At 48.6% G+C, this 15726-nt stretch overlaps 1 protein-coding gene across 1 annotated transcript; it reads right to left on the bottom strand.

The window, feature by feature from the left end:
• Positions 1 to 4947: 4947 nt before the first annotated feature.
• LOC128894114 (L-threonine ammonia-lyase) lies at positions 4948 to 8508 on the bottom strand. The gene is made up of 5 exons (XM_054155586.1): positions 7935 to 8508; positions 7326 to 7684; positions 6874 to 7036; positions 6455 to 6747; positions 4948 to 6274 (listed from the first exon to the last, which is right to left on the bottom strand). Exons 1-5 carry the CDS (start codon positions 8238 to 8240, stop codon positions 5929 to 5931), a joined length of 1467 nt encoding a protein of 488 aa, XP_054011561.1. The 5' UTR covers positions 8241 to 8508; the 3' UTR covers positions 4948 to 5928.
• Positions 8509 to 15726: the final 7218 nt, after the last annotated feature.

Here is a 15726-nt window from a genome sequence, read left to right on the forward strand (position 1 = left end):
ACGGGGAGGGTGAAGGCGGACTGTGGCAGGGGTAGCGAGAAACGAAGGTCCGACGGTGTACGTGTACCCGTGCATTTAACGAGCAAACTTTCTACAAATAAATTTCGCAAATCAGCGAGCCTGTTCCTCCTGAGAAGGAGCCGACCCGTTGGCTACGTATTCGCGCGTTGCCGCCGCGCGTATCTGGCAGCAAGTTGGACCGTCGTATATCGCCGCTCGCTTTAATCTGGGAAGAATAAAGCGAACAACGCGAACGGCCACGGAACGAGACGAATACCTGCCTTTACGCGGGAATGGACCTCCGGCGTCTCTCTTTGAAACGGCGATTGGAACGGCGGAAGGGTGGAAATAATTTCTGTGGCCTGAAAGCGGTCCTGGACGGCAGGATTGCGCGCCCGGGGGTCGCTCCTCGACTCGCGATACTGTCAAAGGGAACCCGAAACTTGGACCACGAAATGTTTTGACGTGGAAGGTCGCTGTCGAGACGCAAATGGAAGGGGAGAGGGTGGAACGATGGAAATTTAAGAGAAGACAAACGGAACGAGAAAGCGAACGGAAATTGAAGGATCGTGCGCTAGAATTTTACTTTTCTAACTACGCACGGATACTTTTGGAGATATAATATAATTGGTATCGATACTTGTCGGTGTTCAAGTTAGTAGTGTATGATTAATCTCGTATCGTGGATATTTGTGAATGCGCAACATACAACAGTGCAGATGAAAAAATAACATGCACAGTTGGTCCCATAAGTATTCGTACCCTTCATGTCTATTAAAACATTTGTCTAACTAAAACTATACGCTCGTAACCTATTTCGAAATTAGGAGCGATGGAAGAGCGGCTTAATTAGCATAACTTTTAAGGTAAACCACTCCCCTTGTCTTTCGTCATTTCCTGCCAAAATCGGTGTCCGTGTTCGGGTCAGGTCCAGCTTAGGGTCTCGTCCAACTTTTCCCTCTTCGATTCACTTCCTCCCTTTCTTCACCCTTAGAAGAAAGTTTGACGTCCCCGTAACCGTTTCTATCGGTCGGTCCTCGACATCGTATTAATTAGAGGACTTTCAAACAATGACTTTACTTAATCCCTCTGGCCTTGTTGCTCGATTTCGTGATACATCCACCCCGTTCCCCGCGTTTCAATTACCTTAATGCCACGGCGAATCGCTAAACGCCGCGTGATTCATTCCACGAAACGATAGGAGATTCGAGGAGAGGCTAACGCGGTCTTGGCGTTAATTATCGTTGCTTTTGGCGAGTCGTTTCCAAGGGGAGCGGTCCGTTCAACGAAATCTGTCCCTTCCTGGCCAGGATTTATTTGCTCCCGGTTAATTCCACGCAGGGAGCTTAAAAACTAATAAGTAACGTCCACGAAGTCCTTCCCTTTTTCTTCGCTCAGAGACGATTTCTTGGCGCCTTTGGACGAGTCCTCGCTCAAATCCCCGACGTGAAAATATTTGTATTCTTTGGTGGAGCGATCCGACGACCGTATTAAGCTTCTCAGCTTCTTATGAAGAGCTACTCCCTCGGCTTTCGACGGAGGAAAGGCGAGACTGATTTCTTTGGACTTCTCGGAAGACCAGAGCCACGAATACTGGCCAATTAATCTACGCGCGGATCCGTCCCTGGTAGCGACCTTTTTGTCTCGGAATTTTCTCGCCCCCTTTTTAGTCCTCGCGCTTCTATACCGGCTACCAAATTGGACAAACCATATTCTGTTCACCGGAAGGATGAGAAAAGTTTTACGAACGTCGCGAGCGGTTCTCTTCCAACTTATTTGCAACGAACTTTTGCAAGAATGTCTGGGGCGAGTTCGCAATTTATTGGAAGACAGTTCCCTGTAGATATGGGATCAAATTTGGTCGCGCATAATGAAGTCACATTTATTTCGGTCACGATGGAGGTTCCTTGACAATGTTCGAGGGTGGATTGACAGAAAAGAGTCGATTTTGTGTTAATATTCACAGTCGGTTCCAGTAGTATTTCTACTCTCTCTATATATTCGAGAAATTTGTCTAAATTAAATGGTAAGCTTAATGTTTCCAAATAAATGGTTCGTTATGATATGGAAACAACAAACCTATCATTTATGGAACTGACTTTATATGAAGTCTCTGAAAGCAATGATAAAATATATTTAACGACAGAAATATTTACTAAATTTTATATGGTTACTTTCAATGGCCTTTTATATCTGCGATGTCCCGATTCGAAGCTTCATTCTTGAAACGAAGATCAGTGTCTACGTCAGTTTGTCCACGCTTCTTCAGAGACACCCTGTACATCGCCAGCGTACAGACGGACGCAGAAGCAGGGTTGGCTAATTGCTGGGAATGTGTCTTCTCCTGGTCACAAAGCTCGCTCGCGGTCGACAAAATGGCTCGACAAAGTTAATCCCTCCGCCGAGCTTTCACCCCCTTCCTCTCGGACTAGCCGCCCTTCGAGAGCCGAAATCTCATAAATTCGGCGAAGCTCTCGATCCGCTCCAAGATTTAGCTGAAAAAGGAACGGGAGATCTTTCTTCGCCCTCGTTACGCCACCCCCACCCCAGCGGAAGCTGGATTATCCACTGGAATTAACTTTCGTCTTGGAAAACTCTGGCCCTGGCACTCTTCGAAAATCCCAGCCTAGATCTTGGCCCTCGCTAATTCTGAAAAATTTCAGGACAATTTTCCATAGTCCCTCTGATCGTCGTGTATCAGTACTGCAGTCGATGGTTCTCCATCATTGCGGATATCTGAGAACATTCAAGAATTTTCTATGCTTTAAGAACTGTATGCGAAGCTTTAACACGTTGCCACGTTGACTTATATGGAATTTCTACAGGACTGAAATTTTATCTCGAGACTTAGCCTTCGTAATCGTTGAAATTTCTTAGTGAAAAGCTCTGTATACAAGTGACGTGGTATTCAACGTGGTAACCGTATTATTCTCGAGATGTATATTCCCCCAGACAGAATACATCTCTAAAATACTACTAAAGATCCTAGGAACGCTTTTTATTAAACCCTTCGCTAGCAACAGGTCCTCCAAAGCTCGAAAACTAGTCAGTAGACTGTACTCGACTGTACACTCCATATCAAGGTCAAGGTCATCACGTGGCCTCGATATAAATGATTACCCTTTAATTTCCAAAGTTTGTCCCTTTTTAATGGTCCCAGAGTAGAAGCTACCTTTCGAACGTACAATTATGGATTGATAGTCCGAGGCGCGTCGACGGTCCCCAGCGGGACGAAGCGACTGCCGCGAATAAACTGAAAAAAAGTTGGTTCGTTGCAGCAAGTGGAGCAAGGGTGGCAGACTGCGGTGGCGCGAGCCCTCGTATTAGTTTTTATTCGCTGTTTGTTATACACCGTGAAGGCATAGGCGTCGGTAACCGGCGTCAGACCGCCCACCTACAAGCCACAGCAATAAAATGGATTTATCGATGCCACAAAATGGCGGCTCCTTGCCCGTTTTCAGCCCGTGCTCGTACTTCATTTTGCCGATATTAAATGCTGTAAATTCAGGCCGCCCGCCACTTTTCCCTCTCTTTCGCTCGCGCGCGACCACGTGCCCTTTCTCTTTTTTCGTTTCACCTTTCCCTCGCGTCGGAAACGAGAAGAATGAGAGACGAGAGGGCGAGAAAAAGGTTTGGAAGTGGTTGGAAAAATTTCCAGGGAGAACTTTGGTCACCCGCAATCCGCGGTGCCAAGGACGAATGCGCTGCGAAGCTAATCAAATGTCGGGCCTTCGAGGAAGCTACTTAGGACTCGGATAATTTTATTTAATTACTCGAAAGGGTACGGGAACAAATCTGTTCCTGGAAAATGGCGCAGAGCTAGGTGAAACTTGTTCAGGACTGAAATTTTCACCTAATGGCTTCATACTTTCGCAGTCTTGTCTGTGAAAATTTTTCCTGATTTCTAATTCTAAAAATGAACTGACTCTCTCCATATAAATAATAATAGTGACAATTACCTTTTGCAAAATATTCCCAAGGAAAGGAGGGCGCAATTAGCTTCAGGCGCCGCCTAGTTCGGTGTCGGAGAGAGAAGATTAAATCTCAATCAAAAATCGCACAGGATCGCGGATCCTGGGGCACGAAAATCAACGGGGCCGTCGTGATTCGGGGCTTCGTTGGAAACGATGGATCTACCATGGGTTCGAGATTGTTCCCCGATGGTGAAACGTTCACGAATTTCGCGACTGCTCTCGTCGAAATTGAAATTCGAGCGAAGTAACTTCCCGCAGCGGCGCGATGTTGCTCCAGTTTTCTTTCCCCCGTTCCATTTCCGCCGCGGCGTCTGGAAAAGGGACGACGTGAAAAGACGGAGAAAGAAAGGATCTTTCATCGGGTGGAAGCCACGTTTCAGCTTCCCTCTCTGGATGGTTCACATGTCGTAACTCATCCGGAGTAGTCCGATATTAGAAAGGTGACATATCGTCATGTATTGTGAACCGTCCCTGAAAGGAACTTCAGAAGTCGCCACCCCTCTTTTCACGTGTATACGCCTTTCGTATCTGCCCCCGCGGATGGTGTAACACGTACGATATATTATTCGGGCGGCAACATAACGAAACCGTACCGCGGAGCCGTAAAGATACATTAATCCCCCGACAGCCGCGTCCTTTATGGAAATACTCGCGTGGAAACGCGAGAAGGTTCGTCGGGAACGCGGAATTTATTTTGCCAGACCGGGTAAAATACTCCATTTCCGCGACCTGGTTAAAATTGACCCCGGCAAGAGTGATATTAAGATCCGTTTCTTCGAAGAAGAGACGAGCGAAATAATATTATGCCGCTGTACCGTGAATTTTCTAACAGAACCAATCCCCTCTCCCTTCTTTATTATCTCTTTAAAACCGTAGATAATTGACTCAGCCCAGATGAAGAATATTTCTAGAGAACAACCGCGAGAAAATATTTAAAAATGTTTCTTCAGGGGTCCAGAAAAATGAACCAGCGTCGGTTACGTAATACTATATTTACTCGTGTTTATTCGCGTTCGCGTAATTCGCGAGAATCGCGTAACAAATGCTGTACAGCTGTAAATTACTCGCGAATAAATCGCCCACCTTTCGCTAGGTGAGAACACATCTGACATTTTTCCCGTGTCGTGCACCAAGAACAATGCGCGGCTCACCGGGACTCGGTGTTCGCAGTTGTTAAACACGCAGCTTGTCGCACGCTCTGTTCCAACGGTAATCAAGATCGTAAATGCACGCTTTACGATCGGCCGCTTACGCAAAAACCCAATCATATCCGCGTAAACCGGAAGCATCGCGCAACACGTTACCGCGCTGCACCGTGAAACTAGGAAACAGACACACCGCGCGCGTTTCGCTACGTTCCTGTCTCTCGGTCGCGGGAACAATAAATTTCCGCGTTGCACGTTCACACGTCCGTGTTACGCGAGATGTGCGAATGGCCAGCACTCAAATTTTGGGCTATCGATCCATCGTTTGCGCGCGATGCACTTGGGAGAGGGAAAGTTGACGAGCCGAACATATGAATTACTTTTGACGGTATGAAAAAGTCTGAGATTAATATTAAAACTAACGTAGGAGACCGATGTAGTGAGATTGCCTGAGTAAAGGAAGGATCCTGTAGGCGTGAATTTCAGTGGAGAAAATGGTACAATTGTCTCTGTGTGCGTTGGAAATCGATGAAATTTAAACAGTATGTCTCCTGCAGCTAGAGTATTTCGTAACAAATGAAAATTCATGGTGAGTCACCTTGGGTCCACATCCAATTTCAAGCTCTCTTCCACTATTGTTCAGAGTTCAGCATTATCCTTGACAAAACAAGACACTCGTGGACTACTCTTATAGTCTACCTAATCTCCCTCGAAATCACATCCAATATCTGAAATTGTGCGAACTTCCGTGACGATCGTCCCCGGAAATCCATCTCTTGGCCTTCGAAGTCTCCGCTGCTGGGCAGGTATTACACGTTCAGTGACGACATGTTGCTGGTGCCGAATACGACCCTCTGATAATTCTGGTACAGCATATCCTTCAATTGCTCAGCGTGATCTTTGTCTCTGGTCTCGCAGACCACCTTCACGTCCACGCTGAAAATATCCGACATGATCCACGCTCGCTCGTGCATGATGTCCTTTATCGAGACACCGATGCTGGCCAACATTTTGCAGAGCTCTGAGATTCCGCCTGGTCGATCGGACACCGTCACCGTAAACTTCAAAAGACGACCTTCCGCTGCCAGGCCTCGCTCCAGACATCTTCCCAAGATGGTCGTGTCGATGTTCCCTCCGCAGAGAGGCAACACCACTCTGATTCAAACAGAAAATAGGTGGCATTGAGAATAAAATTGATCCTGATGACTAAATGCTTTAGCGATGCTATAGTAACGCGATAAAGTGATGGAACAATGCAGAGCAAGCGATGTCTAATTCCCAAAGGGTCAAGAGACCTCGTCGAGGGTCGACGTCTATCGAGCAACATCAAACAACCTTTTGCCTTTGAGTTCGTCCAACTGGCCAGCTAAAATGGCCGCTAATCCGGTCGCGCCAGCACCCTCGACAATGCACTTCTCGTTTTCGACCAGCTTCAAGATCGCAATGGCTATCCACTCCTCCTTCACCACGACCAATTTGTCGATCAACGGGTTCGCCGTGGCAAAGGCGTTGTATCCGACCATGGGAACCGCCAGTCCGTCCGCCAAAGTGGACTCTATAGGGGTGTATATCGGCCGGTCCGCTTTCCTTGCCGCGTGGAAACTGGAACACCTTTCCGATTCAACCCCCTGAAACGGCAAGGAAAAATTGTGTGACAAATGCTCAAGGGGTAAACGTTCGAGAATCTTTCGTTTTTAGTTGAGAAGAAATAAAGGAGGCAACTTTTAAACGATGAAATATTCAAACAGACTCACGATGATCGTTACGTTGGGATGAAGAGTCTTCACTGCAAGAGCTACCCCTGCTATCAAACCACCCCCTCCCACTGGAACAACCACCGCGTCGATGTTTGGTACCTGTTCGACGATCTCGAGGCCTAGGGTTCCTTGGCCTGCCATGATGTCTGGGTGGTCGTACCTGAAACATAGATCCATCGATCTCCTTTACAACAAGAAGATTCGCTTCGGAGAAGAGAAGAATCAGATTTAAAGTACCTATTGTCGTATCTTCTACATTAAATTCAAACAAATAAGTCTATAACAAGTTTTTACTTTTGCTATCTAATGTGCAAATTTTCGATACCTGGTCGATAAAAATGAATTGGTAAGTGAGCTGATAAATGATATACAAGTAATGACATTCGCAGAAACGACATTCCTTTCTGGCCCCTTAAAACTATTATTGACTGGCATTACAACTTTTCTACCCATTTATGTATGTCAATCCCTTGTCCTTGGCGCATTGAAAGGCGATCCGCTTGGCCTCCCCCATATCGCGGCCATCGACGATAACGGTGGCACCGTACTGGCGACAGGCTGTGATCTTCATAATCGGCGCCACGACTGGCATCACCACCGTTACCGATATTCCCAGTTTGTAGCCGTGATAAGACAGAGCCAGTGCATGGTTACCCAACGAAGCCGATATCACGCCTATCTTCTTCTGTTCGTCCGACAGCATCACGAGAGCGTATCGCGCCCCTCGCTCTTTAAAGCTCCCAGTCAACTGGAGGAAGTCTTTCTTCAGGTACAAGTCGATCCCTGTCATCTCTGACAGTCGCGATCGCTGAAAGAATAAACGCGTGGTTATTAACGAAGGTCTCAGTTGTAGACACAAGGTATGTAAAAGGTATCGATTTGTACGAGGAAACCTGGAGAGGAACCTTTCACGAAAGATGCAGACGGATAAATATTGGTAAGCCGAGATAAACTGTAGTAGGATAAAGAGGATTAATCCTTGCGAACAGATTCAGGAAGGGTACCGACTGAAATACTAATTAATCTCAAAGTACACAGATCTGAGACACAGAACATACCACGCAAGGCGTGTTGACCACGCCGCACTTGATCTTGAAGGCAGCCGACGTGATGTCCTCGAAGGTGATCTTCTGTGGGTTTTCCTCGACGCAGAAGGGGTCGATCAACGGCTCTACATTGTCCTGTACAGAAAAATTCACAGGATTCGAGGATTTCTCTCGAGACCTCTGTTCGATTCGATCGAAACCGTGCACGATCCGAGATAGTATCGGGAACAGACGTTCGAGAAACTCGAGGCAATCGGACACGACGCGTTTGAACGGTGATAGAATCGTCAAACCCGTCTCGCAAAATCGTAATCGCATCTCGATTATTTCTTTCCGATTCCTTCCATTCCCCAATTGCCACGATAAACACGATCGAGGGATCGTTTTCGCGGGTTAGATCCCAGCTATAAACGCTGATGCAGTGGTGGTTACGTGAGAGTTCGACGACTCCAGGCCGTTGGTGTACGGTATTAGATCGCACGCGTGACCGTTGACGGGGCCCTCCGTGTTCGATTTCTTATTCAAGTCCCTCATGGTCGAGCAATGTACCGTGGCACGTAACACACGTCGAATAATCGACTACGATCGTTTGCGCGTCGCTCGAATTACTTATAGAAACGCTGGTTAACGCGTATCGCTGTGACATTGGTTATCGCGAACAACCTTCGACCTCTTTTCACAACTGACAAGGAACTCAAAGTCTCGTGATTGCCATAGTTCCCCAGTCGTTGCATTCGCCGCGGCGGTGTTTGTCTTTGTTTTTCGCGATAACGCGAAATAATAATATTCCACTGTACGCGATTCGATTAACGAGAACGCGATCTTTTCGTTTTCACGAGCCCTGCAAGCGATACGTCCACGAAAACGATCGCGAATCGTGCCGGGTATCGATCGACGAACTTCGCCGGACGGTTCGCAGATGGTAAATACGAATGTACCATGATTGATTTCGTGTAAACTGCTTTCCGCTCCGGTTCCGCCTATTTGACCGCGAACTGTGCTCCTAGGCGTCCCGAAATCGACTAGCCCTCGTAACTCGCGATCGTAGCCAAAGCTTCCAGTCGAAGATAACCCCGACCAGGCCGATGGAGCTCGAACGGTCTCGATAGCGAAAGGAAATTATCGCGCTGGAAAATACCTTCCACTCGTCGCGTCCTCTCTGGATCTATTCATCGTTCGCATTTATTTTTCTTCCTTTGTTCTCGTCCACGACGAACTTGCTCTTTATACTTTGATTGGTTAAGGCCGCATTAATGGTAAAGACATCGTTCGATTCGAGTTGTTTATTTCGATCCATTATTTACAAACGCGTAAACATGCGATGTCGATGATTGGCTTTTCATCACCCGGTTAATCTCGGAGTTGATGTTTCGGAACAAAAAAATTCACGCCGTAAACACGTACACGTGGACGATTCCAGATAATCGATGATACAACTTGGTCGACGTTTAACCGAACAGTTGATGGCGGAAAACACGCGGGAAACCGTGAAAACTGACGACGCGTGACCGTCGCTCGGCGCATCGTATTTGCCTTTGATGCTGATGCAAGCGTAACGATCCTTGTTTGCCAGGTAGGCAGACATGCGTCGACAAAAAGGCACGACGTCGGATCTAACTGCGTCAAGAGCCTCGTCCTCGTCGATTTTTATGCGTTCGCCAGCACGTGCATCGCGCCTTCCTATTTTCCTTCGCTACCTTAACCGTCGAATATCGCGCCGATCGAGCGGAGGAGGTTCATTTATCGACGAGCTGTATTTCTCAGTGGACCAGGTGAAAAAGTGCGACGTACGGATCGTTACTGTCCCAGGTATCGGTAACAGCCGTTTCTACTCGTCTCGAACACGTGCGACTGGACTTCTTTATTGGAAATTTGATGCTTTGTAATTCGTACGAAGCAGTGAAGTGATGTGCTTATGTTACAAGCTCAATTTTCTTATTAATTTCGCAAATTATATAAGCCAGTAATTTTCGTTTGGGCTATATATATATTCTAGTGATGGTCGAAGTCAATGAATAAACTACAATTTCGCAGAAAAGTTTTTTAGAAAATCGATCGGTATACGAATACATTCTACACCCACTGTACCTTCGTAAATTGAGTGGACTCTGTGAGTCACATAAAATTATAGATTTTAGCTGTTCCAAACATGAACAAACGTTTGTTAGCCTAGAAACATAGATAGCCCGAATTCACTTTCCCGTCTTGTGTTTGATAGAGAGCATAGCCGCTAATAACAGTGATAAACTCGATAAGAAAACAAAATTACATAAGTCCGACCATTAAAAATAAATATTTACCTCAAGGAAGTTCCATAATCTTGGGTCAACTAACCTGACTCGTGCATGACTCATGCGGTTTCAAAGACCGAGGCGATCTCATTGTCAGTGGACTTCCGAGAGAATATCTGTCCCACTGAATAGTTGCTGCAGAATTTTAAGGAAGGTCTCTTAGCATCGTGTCCAAGACGAGTGACGCGACTGATACAGAGGAGAAGCGAAGATGAGTTGAAATCTTCGAGTGCAGTGACAAACGTTACAAAATTCTGACTCTGTTATTTACAGTGGATCGCGCTGCAATAGAAAAATATGTAACAAATACAATTTACAATTGGACGAGACGATCGCAACGTTCAAGAGGCACTCGTGCCTCTGCTGCTCTCGACTATCCGTCGTCTCTCTCTCAGAAGCTCCAGGAATCGCGCCCTGGGGCTTCCAGGGTGTTTCAATTTGTCCCTAAAGTATGCGACGTCGCTCGAGCTCTCAGGGTCCGACTGATCCCTGGAACACCCGCACAATTTCGTATCGTCTCTAGTTTTTCGCGAACAATCAATTTCGCGAAACCTGTCCCTCGTATCAGCAGTCCAAGGGCGTTGCACTGGAAAACTCGTCCCTGAATTCAATTTTTCCAACGAGAAACTGTCATCGATTCCAGAGTCGATCGTGGAACTTCTGTTAGGGCCCGGTGAATCACCTTGCAATCTCTTTTCGACACTCGTCGCGTCGACCGACCAGAAAGCGCGATCGAATCTTCTCAAAGGTAGAAACTCGTCCTCCAAATCGTCGTCGACGTTCCCTTGGCTCGAGCCAGTCCTCGCCACCGACAGGTTCCCCGTGATCTCGTACCTGGTGAAGTCCTGCGCTTCGTCGTTATCTGGAAAAGTCTCGTCGAGGTCGAAGCTTCCTCTTACGTCTCCGCAAAATGGCTCCTTCGTCGGGCGATCCTGCCGAAATTTCGAATAAGCGCTCGAACTTGGCGACTTGAGATCGGACAGATCGGAGAAACGGTTTCGCAAGTTCCCCGAGCCTCGATAACGAGCCGAATTGGCCACGTTCATCAACTGATCAAAGATTCTCTTCTCCAGGTCATCCTCTTCGTTTCTCCTGTTGGACTCTTTGGTAACGCTGGAACCTCCAACGAAGGGGACGTCTGTTTCACGAGAAACCGCGAAGCCTTTGCTCGCCGTAGGTGTACGATCCGTGCTAGGACTCGCTAAATCCAGTCTAGCGCCAGCAGATTCGCAGTCGACACCGTATTTCTCTCGAAGCAACTCGTTGTGCTTGCCTACTCGCCGAATGCACCCCTCTAGACTCTGAATACCCTTTAGACACCTTTCGTACGCATCTGTGGAAAGGATTCCATCGGTATCCTTCAGGTTGACGTCGATATCGTCCTTGGGGCTGGTCTTGCGTTCCATGAACTCTGCATGATCGCGATTCCATGCAGAGGAGCAGCTTCTGCGACGGGTCCCTCGTTTTCTCGCTCGTTCGGGAGGCGTGGATGTTGTGCACCTTAAAAAAGTCAATTTACTTTTCATATTTTTGTAGGTCCAGAATTGAAACTTAACTTTCAACACATTGTTGACCGGTCACGAGTAGACTCGCGTTAGCACTTGCGATTCATTATGTCGTAAAATTCCCGGTCAACAATGCGTTAACATGAACGGTTCCCTTACCTCTGCAGCATTCCCGCGATGTTCACGTACTCGTTGATGGAGTTCAGGTTCCTCATGAAGGTCGCCGCCTCGCCGAGGTACTCCTCGATGATGTTCCTCGTCGCTCGATCGTACGATAGATCCTCCTCGTCGTCCTCGGCGTTCTCGCAGCTGTCAGACTCGCTGCACGTGTTCTCCGACAACTCCTCCGCGGAGAACTTCACCTTCTTCTGTTTCGAGTCCCTTCCAAAGTCCACCGAGCCCTGACCATCCCTCTCCTCGAAGCTGGTCGACGGTATCTCCTCTCTCCAATCGCTCTCCGATGTCAAGCTGCTCTTTTCACCCTGCTGGGAATCGTCGGTCTCGTCATTGGACGATTGAACGGCACTCGACGTCTCCGGCGAACTTCTCTTCTTCTTCTTTTTGATGATGGACTTCAAAATAGCCTGCGAACCCTGCTTCGAGTCCTCTCGAGCCTGAACTACCCTGTTTTCGGGGACGCTGGAACTCGAGAACGATACCTTCTTCTTCCCGGCGCTGCTTTCTCGATTGGACGGAGCATCGAGCTCCTCGTTGACGTCTTCGTAACTGTAACAAGGTCTGCCCAGAATCAACGACTCGTAATCGTGTATCTGAACGATCTCCGTCGACTCTGCGAGCTTCATCTTAGGCAGCTCCAGGTGGGTGTCGTCCGTGTCGACCAATTCGACGTTTTCAGGACTCACTGACTTGGGACAATCCTTTTTCGTATGAGCTACGACATCGGGTGGGCACAGGCTCTCTCGTTGTTCGCGAGAATCCGCTTGCTTTGGCTTCGTCGTCATCGCCTGGCTGAACGCGTTGCTTTCGTTGTAGTCCAGACTGTCGTCGGAGAAACTGTGATCGTGTTCCACGTTGTTGTTTGTCTCCAGCACCGTGAAGAACGAAGGTTTCGCCTCTGACGTCTCTCCATTCGTAACATCGCTAGCGCTCGTCTGGTATTGTTGCAACGTCCCACCGTTTTCCGCGGAGTTCGCACAGTTCGCGCAGGACACAGCGAAACCGGCTACCGGAATCTCGCTGGGCCCCAGTTGCCAAGTGGCTGGTATAGTTTCTAATCCTCTCGCGTAATCGATAGAACGAATCGTGTTTACTGGCTCGGGAGTCGCCCACTTCCTCCACTGATCGTCGTAAACAGCAGCGCTAGGCCTTCTGAAATTGAAGCTTCGCTTCTTGGTGATGAACGCCTCCGTGATTAATCCATCCCTGATAAATCCTTCACCGTGACGTCCGCATGCCAACGAGCCAGGGTCTTCGCTCTTCTTAGGTTGGGACACGTACGATGTCCCCAGTGAATTCCTCAGAGTAATGGAATTCCTCATCCTCGTCCCCTCCGCGGTCACGTTCGTTTTGGAGACTTTGGACGCGTTGTTAGGATCCTGAAAGATGTTCTCGATCCTGAACACCCTGCCGTCGGTCTGACTGAGCGTGGATCTTGCGAGGTCCGAACGGAACGCCTCGTTACCTACGTCGTTGAACGCGTCTGTTTGGACTTCCCCATCTTTCGTGTTCGACTTCTGCTTTTCCTGCTCAAGGTTGCTCATTACGGCGATCCTGGACTCGAGGCCGCTGCTACTCTCGATCGTGATGTTGATCGTGTCAGGTAGAGATATGGAGATGACGCTTTTCTCGGGATTGTCGACCGGAGAACGGTTCTGAGGCTCTGGAGCGGGATTGCAGCACTGCCTGGAACATACCGGAGCTTTGTTCTCGACTTTTCGTCGATGCTGAGGATCTAGACGAGGGGTTTGAACGGCGAAGCTGCGACAGGACGAGTAGAGGGTGTTGGTGGAGCTGTCAGTGTGTATTCTTCTGTCTGCCTCCTGGCAAATGTCCGACACCTCCGTGCTGGATAGATTGCTCTCTGCGTAGTTCTGGGTATCGTCTGACAGGATCCCTGAATCGTTTCGAGGGGAGTGGATCTCGTAGTCGAACTCTTCTAGATCGTTTGCCAGACTGGCGACGTCTCTGCACCTGACGATGCTCGTTTTGGGCTTGTCGGTCGAGGTGGCGATCTCTTTCACTCGAAGAACGGGTGTTCTTTGATTGTCGAACGGTTCGTAGACTTCGTGATCGTCCGTCAGGACTCCAACGTCCTGGTGGATCACCTGGGGCGTTTCGGTCAAGGACGCGGTGTCCTTCGTGCGAACGGTCCTTACGATATCAGTCTGCGTGTCCACGCAGACACGTCTTCGTTTGCCCAGCATCTTTCTCGAGATCTCCTGAAGCTTCATCTTCGCAACCGACTTAACTTCGATGCTCTCTGGAGGAGATCGGACACCGGAAGCTTCCTCGGCAGCTTTTCTACTGGCGTACAGCCTCTCCGTGACTGCAGCCACGATTTCAGACCGCTTCGCACGCTGTATAGGCGTGTGAGCCCTGACGGATGGCAATTCTTGCTCTAGGGAGTCCTTCCTCTGTTTTCCTAAATTCGAGATGAGGATCTGCTCGTCCTTCGAGCTGCTCGAGCTACTGTCCTTGCTCGTCTTCCTCTTCAGGTTCTCCAAGCTAGGCTTCCTCGCGCAGTTCTTCGACTTCGCTCCTATCTGGCCAGCTGCTTCCTTCAAACTCTTGTCCGAATCGTTGCTGCTCTTTCTCTGAAGCTGATCTTTGCTACCTCTCCAAGCATTCCTGCTACCGTTCTTCCGATCATCGATCTCTCGGATGTTGTTTAGCTTCTTGGCTCTGTCCGAGACCACCGAACGTTTCTCTAGATTCGTGTGGGATCTCTCTAATGGAAATAAAGGCTCCTTCTTCTTCTGGATGGTTTCAACCGAGCCGAATTTCTTGGACGTGTGTAAGTTCGATAGGACAGAGGTCGGCAGGATGTCCACGGAATCCTGCTTACGAAATCTGGGCTTCTCGTTCAGGTTCGAGCCTGACCTCGAGAAGTTTGGTAAATCACAGGTCCGGTAAACGTACGCCTCGTTGTCCCCGGACGCGTGACATAAATTAACAGAGCTGCTTCGATCATCGATGCTCTCCTGCTTTTCCTGCTCCTCGAACACCTCGCGATCGTTCCCGGCCTCGATGAACTCGACGTCGATCGCGTCCTCGGTCGCCTCGTCCGAGCAGATCTCCTCTATCTGCGCCGAGGAGTCTTGCAAGGAGTCGTCCGGCTTGATGAGAACCGCGACTAGCGTGGGGATATCGACGAAGACGGACTCCTGGACCTCGTCGTTCAGCTCTGTCACCTTGGCGCGGTTATAGTTGCTCTCGAAACGATCCCTCGCGAGGATCTCGCACGAACCGAACCGTTTGAGGAAGGCGCCAGGCTCGCAGCCAACGACGCTGTCGGTGGAGTTGGATCTTCGAACGAGGACGATGCTCCTGGACCTCGTTTCTTCGATCTTCGTTTCCGTCTGGCTCTCCCGAGATCTCGAGTCCACGTCCTGCTCTTCTTCCTCCTTTCTCAATCCTCTGTACTCGAGATCTTTAGCTTGATCCTTCCAACAGCAACACGCGTTGCTGTCGATGTTCTGCAACACACACAACCACTCGTGTATCGTCCTCGATTAGACTAATTGCGACTACTCGCAATGGGAAAACCGACGCGGCAGCTCGAATAATGACGATCGGTAATGGGCCCGCGGACAGGGGAAGTGGACGAAATTAATTAACGACCGATTACATAATGCACGAGAACCGAAAGATACTGTAAAACCTGCCAAAACCCGATAAACCGAATGGAAATACGGATCACTCATTAAGCGCGCACACCTGCGAACTGTATTTTATCAGCAATCGTTCGATCGCGTCGAGAACGCGGAGCGGTCGTTCAATGAGTATCAAATAAATGATTCCCGCATTCCATTTGCGTAATGACGGCTC

This window comes from Hylaeus anthracinus, unplaced genomic scaffold (assembly GCF_026225885.1).
Source record: "Hylaeus anthracinus isolate JK02 unplaced genomic scaffold, UHH_iyHylAnth1.0_haploid 3, whole genome shotgun sequence".
Taxonomy (NCBI): Eukaryota; Metazoa; Arthropoda; class Insecta; order Hymenoptera; family Colletidae; genus Hylaeus; species Hylaeus anthracinus.